Source organism: Triticum dicoccoides, chromosome 4B (assembly GCF_002162155.2).
Source record: "Triticum dicoccoides isolate Atlit2015 ecotype Zavitan chromosome 4B, WEW_v2.0, whole genome shotgun sequence".
In the NCBI taxonomy this organism is placed as follows: domain Eukaryota; kingdom Viridiplantae; phylum Streptophyta; class Magnoliopsida; order Poales; family Poaceae; genus Triticum; species Triticum dicoccoides.
In genome coordinates, this window is record NC_041387.1 from 437950267 (window position 1) to 437968680 (window position 18414).

The 18414-nt window shown below is 44.7% G+C and overlaps 1 protein-coding gene across 1 annotated transcript; it reads right to left on the reverse strand.

The window, feature by feature from the left end:
- Positions 1–5715: 5715 nt before the first annotated feature.
- On the reverse strand, positions 5716–9187 carry LOC119290735. The gene is made up of 2 exons (XM_037569371.1): positions 8945–9187; positions 5716–6200 (listed from the first exon to the last, which is right to left on the reverse strand). Exons 1-2 carry the CDS (start codon positions 9048–9050, stop codon positions 5932–5934), a joined length of 375 nt encoding a protein of 124 aa, XP_037425268.1. The 5' UTR covers positions 9051–9187; the 3' UTR covers positions 5716–5931.
- Between the last annotated feature and the right edge of the window lie 9227 nt (positions 9188–18414).

Here is an 18414-nt window from a genome sequence, read left to right on the forward strand (position 1 = left end):
AGGTGCATCATGATCCTGCAGCAAAGCAATCAAACTAGCTCGGGAGAGTAGTCCAAGTCCAGTGTATCCGACCGTAATGCCAACCTTCATTTCTCTGCCTTGAATTCGTCTCAGGTCGCGCGCGAATCTCTGAAGCGAAACGAGCAATGAAAACGAGGAGGAAAAGCTCTGAACCTCGACTCCAAAGATGGACATTTGGTCGTGGCTTTGTGCGGGCCATGAAGATATGTAACGTGGCAGCTGCTGAGGATAGGAATTACGTAACGAGTGACGCCACACGTACGTACGCTGGACGCAGGTGCATACCCTCGGTGCTGCATGACAGAACTGTCTGTGCACATCAACACCAGATGAATTCCACTCCACTGGATTCAAATCCCTCTATATCCAAAATGTTTCTTATTCTCCACGTGCTAATTAGGGCCGACTCAGTAAATTTATCATCTACGTATCTGCGTTGAACGTTAATGATCAACGTGCAGTGACACTCGGCGCAAAAGCACAGCACGCCAAGAAGACCGTGACTTTGAGGAGGCTCGGGATGGACATCGACAGGTTGTTTTTCATTTTGCTGTACTCCATTGGTGCCGCTAGCCCGCGACACTGGTGTCTGGTGGTGTAACAAAAAGTTTCTTTCTCTTTCGTTTTCTCAACTTGAAAAAGATAATTTTATTTTAAAATGCAGGCAAGAAATTTGCCTCATCTCATTAATTAAGAAGAGTTTGTAAATACATAGCTGGCCGTCAAAGGACGACCCCCAATAAAAGCCAACTCTCGTGACCCCACAAAAAATAGGTTTGGTTCTCAGGAAGCTGAGCTAGGCAGAAGAAACGCTGGGGTTGGAGAATAAGATCGAGCAAGTAGCACTACGCGAGATGACTGACAGACATAACACAAGCTTTGTTCTTTTTATATAAGTAGTAAATGCGCAGCTCTCTGGGGGTAATCGGGAAGAGCGGGAGCAAGGTTCTGAATTGCTGGCTCGTGCTATTTCTGTAATCTCTTGGGTTTGCACCACAAACATCAGTCTTCGAGTATCTTTCAGCTTTTCTTGTCTCAAGCTTGAGACAACACACGGTGATGACAGTAGTAGTACTAGTCATCTTTCAGATCGCACCTTATGCAGAGGTTTTCTTGTCTCAAGCAGCAAATGACGCTACCTTTGTAAATCTGCCAAAGAGATGGACATCAGTTAGTCTAATTCTATGTGTATTATACGGAGTAGGTGTTAAAATTGTAAAGGTAAAGCTTGGCATCCCCATTGTTCAAAGTCTGCATCCGCCACAAGCAAGCGTTAATACTTACTACTACTAGTACACAAGACAAGGGAAAAACGGGTACCCAATATGAAATTATGTATGGTTTGCTATAAAACTGATGTGCCATGTTCTGTCATCCGATGGCTCAACATCCCAGCTGGACCCATGCAGAGTGTGCGTTCTCCTCTGCCTGCCCAAGCATGGCGTGCGTATACAGTTTACCTCACAAGCATTTAACTTAACAATGCACGGCGAGGCTCCAAACACGAACGAGAAGAAAAATGGAGATTCTCTGAGATCAGCGTCCTGAGAATCGATCGACCAGCATTTCCCTTTAAATTATAGGAGTATTATGCAGGTTTGGTTCCGTGTTGAGTCCAAAACACACAGGGCGTAAGGTAATCTGCAAGTAGAGGCACACAATAATGCACGCACGGGCAGGGGAAGGAATCAAAGCCGGGCGCAAGGTGGACAGAGATGCCGAAACAAAATTATTTGGTCGTCCAGGGAACAGTTTGACTTGAATTCCACATGACCGTGCGACCGATCCATTCTATTCAACTCTAGCGTTCACACGGTGGAAACGTGATCCCATGCATGACCCTGATGACGGCACGGGTAGGTGCAACGCAGCGTGTCCATGCCCGACGATGTTCCTTTGGCTTTTGGCTGGTCGCATTCGAATCTTTGAAAGCGAGCGACCAGTGCAAATGCGCGAACACACGGAGAGCTCGACCGACCGCGGGAGGAAAAAGAAGATGAAGTAGTTTTGATTGTGGTGTGTGGGCTGTGGCACGGCCTCTGTTGAAAGAACAAGAACTTCACTCGGACCGTGTGATCTGAGAACGGAGGGCTGAGATTATGTGCAGTCCTGCAGTTCCAGGAGAGTTGCAGAAGCTCTAGCCGCATATAATTGGTCTGTGCACCTGAACCATTGCTTTTACTGCACTAGACACAAGATTAGGGCGGCCTCAGTAATGAATGATCTTCCACTTCCAGCTAACCATGATCGCCTCCAAAACAATACTACTACACGTGCCGACGATCACTCGACACAAGATTAGGCTGGTCATAGTGGGAGTAACATAGATAGTAACATAGATGCCACATAAGCAAAAATGATGATGTGGCAAGTAGTTAATGAGGAGAGAGGCAAATAGAGTAACATAATATGTTACCATCACATAGCGGTTTCCAATGCATAATGAGTCTACAAAGTAATAAATGAAGGCAACTATGTTACCACATCTATGACACTACCCACTATGAAGGTAGTAACATAGACTAGTAACATATGTATGTTACTAGTCTAAGTTACTCCCCACTATGACCAGCCTTAGGGCGGCCTCAGTAATGAATGATCTTCCACTTCCAGCTAACCATGATCGCCTCCAAAACAATACTACTACACGTGCCGACGATCACTCGCCGATATCATCAGCTCAAAAGCGCCGCACCCGCACGGCACGAAAGAGCAAAAATTCCCCCTCTGCTTTATTCGTCGGGGTCGGCCACTTGGGATACCAAAAGAGCCTCTGCTTTCTAGGTTTTTTTTTTTTTTTTTGCAATTTCTGCTTTCTAGGGTTTCGTTGGCAAATTTGTGGATGATGTTGATTGCGGCATGGAGGGCCCTTGCAGGAGGAGAAGACTTGGCCGCGAAGCACCTCGACCTCGATGTTTACACGCCCGCCTGGGCGGGCACCCCAGGTGTCGTTGCCTCATGGCCATGGGGTGAGCTGGGGAGATTGTGCGCCCACCAGCCAATCAGCGCCTGTGGAAATGCCATGCCACCGGTAAAAATAGGGACACGGGGATGACTTGTCAACGACGAACGCAGTCGATGCGGGGCAATGCAGGAGTTGTTGTTCATCGGTTGAACCCTGACGCTGACGGTCTGGGACGACGGATGATGCAGCCTGTGATTACCTTTCGCTGCTTGTCGTACCACAAGCTTGATAAATTTGGTTTTGTTCATGGTGTTAGCTTTAATAACTTTGTTACTGCTGTTTCGTTATCCTGTGATGATGGTGTAACCTCGTCAATCTTGGACATGCAGGCGAGAAAAGGTCATTGAGTGAATGTACCATGTACTCTGCGACGGAGATGCAGAGAAGAAATTCAAGTGCAGAAACCAGAGTACACACCATAGACAGACAACACCAGAAAGGCCAGAAATTCATGACAAGTTCATCACTCAATGGCAATTACGTACAGTAGCATATACAACAACACATACATACACCCACCCGCAACAAAGGATCCAAAATCACTGCGAGGCTACGGACTCCACAAGTTGGCCAAAAGCTGCTGCGGAATCACAACGGAATTCCACACAGCCAGAAAAAACGAAAATGTTTATTCCCCTCCAACACCCCCTACCGTACCTGCGAACCCGCGTCCACCCTCATCCCGCGCTCCAACAGAACGGCTTCCGGCTCAAGAACAAGAACCGGGCCTGCAGCAATTCTTGACTCTTTCTTTTCTTCAGAGATCATCAGACTCCATATATCCATATCCATCCCTCCTTCCCCGGGCCGGATCAACCACCGGGCGCGACGCGGCGGCCGCCGCTGCCGCTGCCGCCTTCCTTGGCCCTGGCCTTGCCTCCCTTCTGCTCGCCTCCGGCTGCCTTGCGGTTGCGTGCGAGGCACGGGAAGAGGCACGCGAATATGCTCGCCTTCACCTGCCCGCGCCTCGGCAGAGGCCGCCTCGAGTCGCCCTGCCGCTCCATTGCTGGCTGCTGCTGGCGCCTTCTTGCTCCGAAAGCCAGGAAGAAGAAGGGTCGAGAGAAGAGCGCGTGAAGGTTGGCGTGTGGGCTTGTGCTTGTGTGCGATGTGAGGGGAGTGACCGCTAGAGTCGCGCCCTTTTATAGCCAAGGTTCCTTGGGATGCAAGCAGCTGCTCTGCACAGTTCGAGCTCCATCTTGTGGAAACTTTAGGGTTTGGGCTTGGGCCTCGGCCCTGGCTTGAGCCTCAACTTTGGGATGTCACTGTACTGCCTGGGCAAATCTTTCTGCGTACGCTACCTTCAGACTGAAGATCTAAGTCAGATACGCGCCAGCCTGGTGTGTTTAGCCACTGTTACTTGTCAATCCAGCACTCCAGCCCGGTAGCAGATAACTCATCAGCAAGCAAGCCTGGCCTGGGTAGAAAAAAAAAATGGTGTTTTGGGTTGGGTCGCTGCAGGATTCTGTCTGAAAAATGCTGGGTCGCGCCACTAACTGACCAGGTTCTCAAGTTCAACACTCCAGCTGGAATGACATAGAAAACCATGCCACTGTCTGCCTGCCTACGGTGCGTGGATATAGTTTAAGCACTAACCTACCCATGGCCATGGGCCATGGCACTAGAAGAAAACCGAGATTTTCTGGATCACAACTTTCAGCATCGACCGCTCAGGTCGGGCTTGCAAGTGCCCAAACACAGGGCATAAAATAAGATAACCTGCAGGAAAAGCCGTACAATGATGCACTAGGAGCGAACTAAAATACAGCGGCGGATGGACAGAGATGTTACAAGGAAAATTATTTTGTACGCCCGGGGAGCAGTTGACTTGAATTCCACACTGTGACCTTCGGACCAACCTATATATTCTGTTCGCATTGGGGAAAAAGTCTTCGCTCTCTCGGGATGGACAAATTTTCTCTTCACATTTCAGAAGTGTCTGGAATCTCTAAGGCAGTGCACGGTAACAAAAGTACTAACAAGAGATCAGAGGAGCAGGAGACATAACTACTGCAGTAATTAGCAATCAGTTACTCGTGTTACTTTTTTGAAATGTAAGCAGCATATATTAATTTTCCAGTGTTAATTGTAGGCTAGAATCGCCACAATCCACAGGAGAGCAAGACCTTGGCCATTACTCAATGTTTAAAGGATGAGAAGTCCAATTTTCAGAGGGAAGGATGGAAATGCCTTTGTCTGACTTGTTCCAAGATGCTGGACACAGATCTGATGACCAGGTCTTGAAAGACAAGATGAGATGGTCCTGATCATGTTTATTTTTTATATCTAATTCCGTCTAAGAGTCTAACTACAAGATGTAGACACACTCTGTTTTGATGCCTCCAGTGTAAGCGGCAAAGCCTAATTATTTAGGGGATGGGAAATAAGGTAAGTTAAATTGCTTTACATCTGAACAAGATTCCTGCTTATCTGGTGCTTATTACTATATGAAGCTAGTGAACTGGCCTTTTGACTTGAATTTGGCGCAATGAAAACGTGCTTCTCTTGGGTTCCCTCAGATTACTAGATGCTCTGCACATGTCCACTTGCTCAAGCATTACCATTTACCAACAATACAAGCTACCCATCACTAAATAATACAACTAATATTAGATGATCCGTTGGTCACACCTGATGACCTGAAGTTACTAGGAAGTGAGAACTATGAAAAATTCACATCAGGATAAATAATCATGAATGCTGTTCAGCATATTATTCTAGGTGACCCAGTATTTCTTGGTTATAATGGAAGATTAAAGAGGATCCAATTGATGTACAGTTGAAGAAAATCACCAAAATGAAGGAGTACTCTATTATGATCTATTAGAATGTGCTTGAAGCAATACAGAACCATGATATACTTCGTATAGTACAAACTAAATGTACAATACAGACTTCCAAGTAGAATCTTCGGCCTACGGCTCACCTGTTATCTGTCACTTCAGCAGTTACTTGGGTGGGACAACCAATGTATAGATTAGCAATGCCGAAACGATGATAATCGCCCCTACCAAGGTAAATCTTGGGCTTGTCCACAACATCAAGTTAGACCTCTCAGCTCTTTTGATTGGATCGACTTCTTCTGACAATGGATACTCACTGCGCCGTGGGTTCCAGGTCACATATTTGTTCGGTGAGAACTCTGAGAATAGGGTCTTCTTCCCTTTCTTCTTAAAGGTAGACCAAGCCTTATCCCAGTCAGTTGATGATGTGTCACCTGAAAAGTAAGACAGAGAAATGATTCAACCTGCAAACATGTTTTCATCATATACAAAATTCGGCAATCAAATGTGGATGTTTTCACCGGTAAACAGTGCGATGATTATATCTCTTTCAAATAAACTTCGCCCACCTACAATTTCCAGTTACTCACACATCATCACATATCAAATTCATATGTAGCTCAGGAAAATCCTCCAATCAAGTAGTTATATGGTGTTTGGTACTTGAAGAGGTTGAATGTTCAGGAGGTTCCTTTTCTTCAAGTGGAATGGGAGTCTGCTTATGTTACGAAATATAACATGCTCTGAGATTGACTGAATACTAGGATCATACTTCAACAAAGTCTTGTTGCTCTTTATGACACAATGCAACAGAGGAATCACATATCCTTTTCTTTCAGTCCTCTGCTGGATAATAGAACTGGAGTTCAATAAGGGTAATAGCTTTACAATAATTGATTTACTCTTCAATTTTGTCAATCTAGTTGTACTGGATGTTCCGTTGATTTTTTTTTAACTCTAGACATTAAATCGTGCAATTGACAAAAAAAGCAATGATTGGTCCTGTAAAACTTCCCAATATATTGGACTTCCAGGGAAAGGGCAGAGGGGGAAAACCTTAATGCATAGCAAACAGCTAGAGTAATAACTCTGGTGTTTGTTTCTTTGTATTTACTACCTCCGTCCCATAATATAAGAATGCTTTTTACATTAGTGTAGTATCAAAAACGTTCTTATATTTTGAGACGGAGGGAATACTATTTAGTCGTGAAACCTCTTACATACTGTTCCACTGAGTACTTTTTTATCGAAATGTTCTATTAATATCTTATAACAGTAGGATGTCATAGGCTACTGTTCCACTTCAAAATAATGTTGAATGGAAGTGGTGGTCCACTATCTGTTCTGACATCTTCCTTTGGTGCCAAATTAATACCTATCACAAGGTGCACATATTATCAGTAACATGTTATAACAAACTATTCGTAACATGACCTTTTTAATCTAACTCCAAAAAAGGAACTTCACAACCCACCAGTTATTATCCATCAAATCAAATATATAACCAAACAAGGGCAAATATCCAGTATTGACCAGTGAAGAGAAGAAGAATGTTTCATGCATATTTGAATTTCAGAAACTAACATTTCGTTCATATGGATTATGGGTAGAAAAGATATGACAAAGTATGTAAGAAGGAACTAACACGGTTTGTACTTGGTAAAAGATATGCCTGGTACGGTGAAGGAAAGCATTGCCATGGCAAAGACCAATGATGAAGCATAAACGACTTGATCAGAGAAATCAAGCATAACTGCAGGTAAACCTGGGAATAGTTTGTAATCCAAACTAAACCCGGGCTAAACCATACATGTATAAGTCCAGCGATCAAACCAAACCAGACCAAATTGCAAATGCTACAATCCAACCAATTCAAACTGTATGTATTTTCGAGCCAAATCCATCCAGACCATTTTCTACATACAGTTTGAACCTAAAGTTTCAAACCATGGGTCAGTCAGCAGCTACTGGAACGTTGGATCCCAAATGTAACCTGTACGTACAGAACGAAAGGCACATACGAACTGCGGCTAGCTTGGTGTGTGCTTGGTGTGAGGAGCTTCAGTGTCCGTGAGTCTGTGCGTGCACCGGAAGATCAGATGGTGGCACCAGAGAATCGGCTTCGTCACCGTCGGCTTCGTCGGCCACATCGGCAAGGTCGAGCTCACAGCCATCTCCATTGTCAGCAGCGTCATCGAAGGCCTCGGCTTTGGGCTCCTCGTGTTCTGCATGAAGGAGATGACTTTTGTCACCGGAGATCTCAGTGGTGGCGGGGCGGTATGCACGCTCATGTTGCTCATCTATGGTGGCGGCGGTGGCTGCACCTAAACCTACCACTGGGTCTCGCGTGACGTGCGTCGTGAGGTCAAACTGGTCACAAGACTGGTTTCTATCCATGGACTAAAACGGTCTGAGACCAATTTATCTCTGTCCAGACCAACCCACCCAATCTATTAATTACAAAAGCCCACACCAAACCAAATTACAAAAAGGGCTCAACCCATTTCAACCAAACCAAAGCAGCCCAACAGGGAAACCAAATTGAAACTATGGTTCCAGACCAAACTATTCCCAGGTTTAACTGCAGGCTTGGTGTTCTTGGAGAAATCAATACAGTATTGTTCGCTGTCACTAGTTTGAAAAAGGAGGTAAATAGATGCTGATGAAACGAGAACCTATTGCTGGATCAATAAACGACCTGTATAGAACACTAATGACATGACAATATTAACGCCGGTCCTTATTGTAGATGCAGTTGTGAATATGCAGTGGCCTGCGAGTGCACACATGAACAGAACACACCTTTCGGTTGAAATAAAGGAAGCAAACATTGCATTTCACTTCAAAAATTATTATCTTAGCAGTTCGCACATGAAATGAGGCATTCACACTGTTCTGCAATCTGTATGGTCCAGTAAGCAGATCATGTCTGAACTCTGAACGAGTAAAGCGAGCAGCAGCATGTTGAATTTCAGATGCAGCGATCGGGCTAATACTATGATAATCTCGAAGGGTGACAGTCACCATCACTACAGAGGAAGAGCAGTGAAACAGGGGCAGCGCTAATCCGGCAATCAAGTGTAAGTAATTAACGGCGGCATTTCATCAAACACCTAGAGGGTAGAGGGAGCAACGAGAGACTCAACAGCTGCTGGTAGACTGTGTGTGCTGCTCATACCTTCGTCCCTGCCGCGCTTGTCCGGGGAGCCTCGGGAGCAGCGAGGGGCGAGCGCCAGTGGAGGCCGTCGAGCCAAGAATCTCCCGGAAACCAGTAGTATCCCCATGGCCCCTCCCCGTTCGAGATTCTGCCGATCAGGAAGGATTCTTTCCCCGCGCGGCCTCTCTGCTTATCGCGGTGGGGCGGGGCGGGGCGGGGAGAGGAGGAGGCGTGGCTGAGAGAGCGCTTGGAGTCGCCTGGCTGCTTGCGTGGCGGACGGCGACATGGCAACCGTGTGGCTCTCCCTGCACCAGAGAACCCTCACGCCTCCGGTACGGTGGCCGGGCGGCACGGGTGATTGCAAAGAAAAGAAAATTGCTATGCTAATTTGTTGTTTTCCGCAGCTGTTTTCCAATTCGAAACAACCTGCAAAGGTTTCCGAACTTTGACACCTCCACTATCTGTTCCTGCGATTTCATCTGCTCCCGACTCATGAAAAAACACCTAGTACAAAGATAGCTTCCATTTCTAAACCGTCCCATCTTGTTGATTTCTTTTAAGAATCTCATCGTGTGGCCTTTTTTTAATACAGTACAAAGACATTGCACTCATCCATATGAACGCAAACACACCGTACCCCTATAAGCACATTTTTTAAAAGATCATATTCTGTCAACGACTCGGTGGATCACGAGCGGGAGGACGGGAAAAGATTCAAACAAGAGGCTGAGTCGAAAGCCTCGACTGCTGGCTCGGCTTGCTGGGCCTGAATGGGCTTTAGGCCTTGTAATAGTATAAGTAGGGGATAACGTCAACAGTACGGGTGGCGAGCGGCAAACGACTGGAACCACATTGGAAGGGAGCTGGTCTCCTTCCTCTTGACCCCCGTTCTGTAATTCGAATTCCACCATGAAATCGAGCTAGTAGATCGAGAACCTTACAACCTGGCATCAGAGCCGTTTGATCCCTCGGCCCCGCCCGTCCACCAGAGGCATACCAGGTTTGTCGACAAGCTACGGGTGGCGGCGATGGACTGCCTCTCGTAGGAGACAAAGGCCCTCTATGACGCGTGAACTCCGACAAGGCCGAGAGCAACCGCATCGACTCTACCGCGATAGCAATCTCCAAGCTGGACGCAAAATTGGAACAATTTTCAAGCCTCATCGACGACGTCAAGGTCTCATTGGGCGTCGACATCAACGAGCTGCGTCAAGGTATGGATCGATCCCCTCAACCCCCTCCGGACACATCAAGAGGCGCTCCTTCCACTCCCACAAGGCAGCCTGGCGGTGGATCGATCGGCCCAGATGGGCACCGCGTTGACAATGAAAAACGGAGGACGTCACATAAAATTTATGTTCCTCCTCCGGTCAGAGGTATGCAGCTCAACCAAAATCCTCACCGCACGCCGCTTAGCTCTCTGGAGAATTCAAGGTAGATCACCACTGATGTGTTCGGGCTTGGATCACGAATTGAGATGCCTCGATTCGATGGTTCCAACCCAAAACTATGGCGGAACCGGTGCGAGGATTACTTTAGATTCTGGAATACTCCGCAGAACCAATGGATTTCCCTAGCAACTTCACTTTTCGAAGGACCAGCATCAAGATGCCTTGAATCAATGCGAAGATGAGTGCCGAATGCAAGTTGGGATGAGTTCTACCGCTTGTTGCAGGGCCGGTTTGGTCACAATCTACACCGAAGCATTCTCAGCAAAAAAAGTCATATCAGCCAAACATGAACAATTGAAGAATATGTAGAGCAGTTCTCTGAATTGTTTGACCAGTTGGCTACATATGAAAGTTCACCCAATTTTGTGCACTATGTCACCAGGTTTATGGAAGGGCTAAATGATGGGGAACGAAACATGAAAATAAAAAAATCCTACAGACACCCAAGATCTATCTAGGAGAAGCATAGCAATGAGAGGGGAGCGTGTGTCTACGTACCCTCGTAGACCAAAGGCGGAAGCGTATATAACACGGTTGATGTAATCGTACTCTTCGCTATCCAATCACAATCCAATTGATTTAGTGTCGAACGGACGACACCTCCGAGTTTAGCACACGTGCGGCTCGATGACGTATCCTCCTCCTTGATCCAGCAAGAGAAGGTGGGGAAGTAGATGTGATCACAACCAGCACGGCGGTGTGGTGGTGATGGTGGTGGTGGAGCAACGGTAGCGCTTTGCTAAGCGAAAAACCGTGGACGAGAACTATGCCGGGAGGGAGAGACGGGGCAGCAGCCAAGGCCAATGTCTTCGGGTGCCTTGCTGCACCCCTCCCCTATATTTATATGCGTGGGAAGGCTAGGAGTCTAGCCCTACTCCTAATAGGAGTTGGCGCCAAGGGGGAGAGGACTTGGACTCCAAGTTCAATCATATTCCTATTAGGACTCCCTTTTTTTCTCTTCCTTGGCCACATGGGCTTTTGAGTACTTGGTGCGCCTAGCCCAATAAGGCTAGGGCGCCTCCCCTCAGCCCATGCGAGCCCTTGGGATATGGTGGACCCACTTGTGGACTTTTGGACCCATCCAGAAACCTCCGGAACCTTCTGGAAGCTTCCCGGCACAATACCAAAAAAACTACACCTTTTTCCGGAACCAAAAATATGACTTCACATATATAAATCTTTACCTCTCGGCCATTCTGAGACTCCTCATGACGTCCGGGACTCCAAACAATATTCGATTACCAATCATCAAATATTCCAATACTACTCTAGCGTCAACGAGCGTTAAGCATGCGACCCTGCGGGTTCGGGAATCATGTAGTCATGACCAAGACATCTCTCTGGTGAATAACCAATAGCCGGACCTGGATGCCCATATTGGTTCCTACATATTCCATGAAGATCTTTTATCAGTTGAACCACGATGTCAAGGATTCGGTTAATTCCATATGCAATTCCCTTTGGTTGGCGATATGTTACTTGCCCGAGATTCGATCGTCGGTATCTCCATACCTAGTTCAATCTCGTTGCCGGCAAGTCTCTTTACTCATTCCGTAATATAAGATCTCGTGACTAACTCATTAGGCATGTTACTTGCAAGCTCTTTACGATGTTGTACTATCGAGAGGGCCCAGAGAGATCTCTCCGTCACACAGAGTGACAAATCCCAGTCTCGATCCATGCCAACCCAACAGACACCTTCGGAGATACCTGTAGAGCATCTTTATGATCACCCAATTATGAAGTGATGTTTGATAGCACATAAGGTATTCCTCCGGTATCCGGGAGTTGCATGATCTCATGGTCTTAGGAATAAATACTTGACATGAAGAAAGTTATAGCAATAAATTCAAGTGATACGATCAAATGCTAAGCTTAAAGTTGGGTCTTGTCCATCACATCATTATCCTAATGATGTGACCCCCTTATCAAATGACAACTCATGTCTATGGTTAGGAAATCTTAACCATCTTTGATCAATGAGCTAGTCTAGTAGAGGCTCACTAGGGACATAATACTTGTTTATGTATCCACACATGTATTTAAGTTTCCGTTCAATACAATTCTAGAACAAATAATAAACATTTATCATTAACAAGGAAATATGATAATAACCAATTTATTATTGCCTCTAGGGCATATTTCTAGCAGTATCCCACTTGCACTAGAGTCAATAATCTAGTTCACATCGCTATGTGATTAACCCCTAATGAGTTTTGGGGTTTGATCATGTTTTGCTTGTGAGAGAGGTTTTAGACAATGGGTCTGCAACATTCAGATCTGTGTGTACTTTGTAAATCTCAATGTCTCTGTCCTTGATCCAGTCACGGATGGAGTTGAAAAGGGCATTAAATATGCGCTTCATATGTAAATCCCTCCTCGACGCTTGGTTTGGAACTACTCCAAATGTTTGCTCCACTTGACGTATCCAGTTCAAGACTCAGGGTCATCCAGATCGGCTTGAAAGCTTGCATCGACGTAAACCTTTACAACAAACTCTTTGTTACCTCCATAAACGAGAAACATTTCCTTAAGTAACTTAAGGATAATTTTTGACCGTTATCTAGTGATCCACTCTTGGATCACTCTAGTACCCCCTTGCTAGACTCATGGCAAGGCACGCAATAGGTATGATACAAGAATGGCATACATTGTAGAGCCCATGGCTAAGACATAGGGGATGACTTTCTCCCTTTCTATTTCTTCTGCCATGGTTGAGCTTTGAGTCTCACTCAACTTCACACCTCGCAATACAGGCAAGAACTTCTTCTTTGACCAGTCCATTTTGAACTCCTTCAGAAACCTTGTAAGGTATGTGCTTTGTGAAAGTTTTACCAAGCGTTTTGATCTATCTCCATAGATCTTGATTCCCAATACGTAAGTTGCTTTATCCATGTCTTCATTTGAAAAACTCCTTTCAAACAACCCTTTTATGCTTTCCAGAATTTCTACATCATTTCCAATCATCAATATGTCATCCACATATACTATCAGAAATGATACAGAGCTCCCACTCACTTTCTTATAAATTCAAGCTTCTCCACAAACTTGTATAAACCCATAACTCTTTGATCACCTCATCAAAGTGCATATTCCAACTCCGAGATGCTTGCACTAGTCCATAGATGGATCGATGGAGCTTGCATATTTTGCTAGCATCCTTAGGATCGACAAAACCTTCTGGTTGCATCATATACAACTCTTCCTTAAGAAACCCATTAAGGAATGTCGTTTTGACGTCCACTTGCCAGATTTCATAATCATAAAATGCGGAAATAGCTAACGTAATTCTAACAGACTTAAGCATCGCTATGGGTGAGAAAGTCTCACCATAGTCAACCCTTCAACTTGTCAGAAACACTTTGTGACAAGTCGAGCTTTATAGATGGTGACATTACCATCAATATATGTATTCTTCTTAAAGATCCATTTATTCTCAATGGCTTGTCGATCATCGGGCAAGTCCACCATGTTGGGAAACGCTGCATGGAAAACAAAAAAAATTCTATGCACACGCAATGATCTATCCATGGAGATGCATAGCAACGAGGGGGAGAGTGTGTCTACGTACCCTCGAAGACCATAAGAGGAACCGTTTATTCAACGCGGTTGATGTAGCCGTACACCTTCGCGATCCGCCCGATCAAGTACCGAACACACGACACCTTCGCGTTCTGCACATGTTTAGCTCGGTGTCATCCTTCCCATCTTGATCCAGCAAGAGGGACGAGGTAGTAGATGAGTTCCGTTAGCATAATGGCGTGGTGATGGTGGTGGTGAAGCAATCCCGCAGGGCTTTGCCTAAGCATTGCGACGGTCTAGAGCGGAGGAGTAAACTAGAGGCGGAGGGGTGCCGACACACGGCATGGAATAAGTTGTGTGTTGTGTGGCACCCCTCTCCACATATATAGGTGTGGGAGGGGAGGAGGCAGCCCCTAGAGTGCCCCAAGTGGTGTGGCGGCAGCCCTAGGGCTCCTCCCTTTGGTGCGCCCCCCTGCCAAAAAGAGGCACAAGGGGGAAGGAAAGGGAGGAGGCGCCCCCTTCTTTCCTTCCTTCCCTCTCCGGAATATGGTAAGAGGAGGTGGCGCCTCCCCCTTCCATCTAATTGGGTGTGGGTGCCGTAAGGGGGGCGCACTAGCCCATGTGGGCTGATGTGTTCCCCTCTACTTGGCCCAATAAGGCCCAATACTCTCCCGGTGCCTCTGGAACCCCTTCCGGTATTCCGATAACTTTCCAGTGCATTCCGAAACCATTCCAGAGACCAAATAGCATCGTCCTATATATCAATGTTTACCTCCGGACTATTTCGGAACTCCTCATCATGTCCGTGAAATCATCTGGGACTCCGAAAAACATTCGGTCACAAAACCATATAACTCATATAATACCAAATCGACATTGAACATTAAGTGTGCGGACCCTATAGGTTCGAGAACTATGTACACATGATTGAAACACGTCTCCGGTCAATAACCAATAGCAGAACCTGGATGCCCATATTGGCTCTTGCATATTCTATGAAGATCTTTATCGGTCGAACCGTTACGACAACATACATAATTCCCTTTGCCCATCGGTATGTTACTTGCCCGAGATTCGACCGTCGGTATCTTCATACCTAGTTCAAGCTCGTTACTGGCAAGTCTATTTACTCATTCCGTAATACATCACCTTGTGACTAACTTCTTAGTCGTTTGCTTGCAAGCTTATGATGTGTATTACCGAGAGGGTCCAGAGATACCTCTCCGATACTCGGAGTGACAAATCCTAATCTTGATCCATGCCAACTCAACAAACACCTTCGGAGATACCTGTAGAGCATCTTTATAATCACCCACGTTGTGACATTGGATAGCACGTAAGGCATTCCTCCGGTATCCGAGAGTTGGATAATCTCATAGTTGAAGGAATATGTATTTGACATGAAGAAAGAATAGCAATAAAACTAAAACAATCATTATGTTAAGATAACGGATGGGTCTTGTCCATCACATCATTCTCCTAATGATGTGATTCCATTATCAAATGACAACTCATGTCCATGGTTAGGAAACCTTAACCATCTTTGATCAATGAGCTAGTCTAGTAGAGGCTCACTAGGGACACAATGTTTGTTTATGTATTCACACATGTATTAAGGTTTCTGATCAATACAATTCTAGCATGAATAATAAACCTTTATCATGAATAAGGAAATATAAAATAACAACTTTATTATTGCCTCTAGGGCATATTTCCTTTAGTCTCCCACTTGCACTAGAGTCAATAATCTAGTTCACATCGCCATGTGATTAACACCCATAGTTCACATCGCCATGTGTGTTCTTGGATTTCTAGTTTGGGCTCATCATATGTTTACTGTGGGCTTAGACGTTGATAACACCCAAAGAGTACTAAAGTGTGATCATGTTTTGCTTGTGAGAGAAGTTTAGTCAATGGTTCTGTCTCATTCAGATCCGTATGTATTTTGCAAATTTCTATGTCTATGATACTCTGCATGGAGCTACTCTAGCTAATTGCTCCCACTTTCAATATGTATCCTGATTGAGACTTAGAGTCATCTGGATCGGTGTCAAAGCTTGCATCGATGTAACCATTTACGATGAACTCTTTATCACCTCCATAACCGAGAAACATTTCCTTATTCCTCTAAGGATAATTTTGACCGTTGTCTAGTGATCTACTCCTGTATCACTATTGTACCCCATTGCCAAACTCATGGCAAGGTACACAACAGGTTTGATACACAACATGGAATACTTTATAGAACCTATGGTTGAGGCTTTGAGTCTTACTCAACTATACTTTATAGAACGTGTTCTGGTTGACCTACGAAGTCCAGTAGTAACTTGATCCGAAGTTTCATGATCATCATCATTAGCTTCCTCTCTAGTTGGTGTAGGCATCACGGGAACGGATTTCTCTGATGTGCTACTCTAATTTGAGAGAAGGTACAATTACCTCATCAAGTTCTACTTTCCTCCCACTCACTTCTTTCGAGAGAAACTCCTTCTCTAGAAAGTTTCCATTCTTGGCAACAAAGATATTGCCTTCGGATCTGTGGTAGAAGGTGTACCCAATTGTTTCCTTAGGGTATACTATGAAGACGCACTTCTCCGATTTGGGTTCGAGCTTATCAGGCTGAAGCCTTTTGACATAAGTGTTGCGACCCCAAATTTTAAGAAACGACAGCTTAGATTTCTTGCCAAACCATAGTTCGTATGCTGTCGTCTCAACGGATTTAGACGGTGCCCTATTTAACGTGAATGCGGCTGTATCTAATGCATAACCCCAAAACGATAGTGGTAATCGGTAAGAGACATCATAGATCGCACCATATCTAATAAAGTACAGTTACGATGTTCGGACATACCATTACCCTATGGTGTTCCAGGTGGCGCGAGTTTTGAAACAATTCCATATTGTTTTAAATGAAGGCCAAACTCGTAGCTCAAATATTCGCCTCCGCGATCAGATCGTAGAAACTTTATTTTCTTGTTATGATGATTCTCCACTTCACTTTGAAACTCTTTGAACTTTTCAAATGTTTCAGACTTGTGTTTCATTAAGTAGATATACCCATATCTGCTCAGATCATCTTGAAAGTTAGAAAATAATGATACCCGCCACACGCCTCAACACTCATTGGATCGCATACATCGGTATGTATTTTTCCAATAAGTCATTGGCTCGCTCCATTGTTCCATAGAACGGAGTTTTAGTTATCTTGTCCATGAGGCATGGTTCACAAGTATCAAATGATTCATAATCAAGTGATTCCAAATATCCATCCGTATGGAGTTTCCTCATGCGCTTTATACCAATATGACCTAAACGGCAGTGCCACAAATATGTTGCACTATCATTATCAACTTTTCATCTTTTGGCATCAATATTATGAATATGTGTATCACTACGATCGAGATTCAATAAACCATTTACATTGGGTGTATGACCATAGAAGGTTTTATTCATGTAAACAGAACAACAATTATTCTCTGACTTAAAATGAATAACTGTATCGCAATAAACATGATCCAATCATATTCATGCTCAACGCAAACACCAAATAACATTTATTTAGTTCCAACACTAATCCCGAATGTAGAGGGAGTGTGTGATGATGATCTTATCAACCTTGGAATCACTTCCAACACACATCATCACCTCGCCCTTAACTAGTCTCTGTTCATTTTGCAACTCCTATTTTGAGTTACTAATCTTAGCAACTGAACATGTATCAAATACCCTAGGGTTACTATGAACACTAGTAAAGTACACATTAATAACATGTATATCAAATATACCTTTGTTCACTTTTCCATCCTTCTTATCCGCCAAGTATTTGGGGTAGTCCCGCTTCTAGTGACCATTCCCTTGCAGTGGAAGCACTTAGTTTCGGGATTAGGTCTAGCTTTGGGCTTTTTCACGGGAGTGGCAACTTGCTTGTCATTCTTCTTGAAGTTCCCTTTCTTTTCCTTTGCCCTTTTCTTGAAACTAGTGGTCTTGTTAACCATCAACACTTGATGCTCTTTCTTGATTTGTACCGTCGCCAATTTCAGCGGCGAAGAGCTCAGGATTATTTTCATCATCCCTTGCATATTATAGTTCATCACAAAGTTCTAGTAGCTTGGTGATAGTGACTAGGGAACTTTGTCAATTACTATCTTATCTGGAAGATTAGCTCCCACTTGATTCAAGCGCTTATAGTACCCAGACATTCTGAGCACATGCTCACTGGTTGAGCTATTCTCCTCCATCTTGTAGGCAAATTACTTGTTAGAGGTCTCATACCTCTCGACAAAGGCATGAGAATAAAATACCAATTTCAGCTCTTGGAATATCTAATATACTTTGTGGCATTCAAAAAAGTTTTTGAAGTCCCAGGTCTAAGCCATAAAGCATGGCGCACTAAACTATTAAGTAGTCATCATATCGAACTTGCCAAACGTTCATAACATCTGCATCTGCTCATGCAATAGGTCTGTCACCTAGCGGTGCATCAAGGACATAATTCTTCTATGCAACAATGAGGATAAT

Bases quoted from the DNA above. Each gene is read 5' to 3' on its own strand.
- LOC119290735 (XM_037569371.1), bottom strand. From the start codon at position 9,050: ATGGGGATACTACTGGTTTCCGGGAGATTCTTGGCTCGACGGCCTCCA. The intron at 6,201-8,944 runs GTATGAGCAGCA...CTTACTTTTCAG, and splicing joins CAAGCGCGGCAGGGACGAAG to GTGACACATCATCAACTGAC.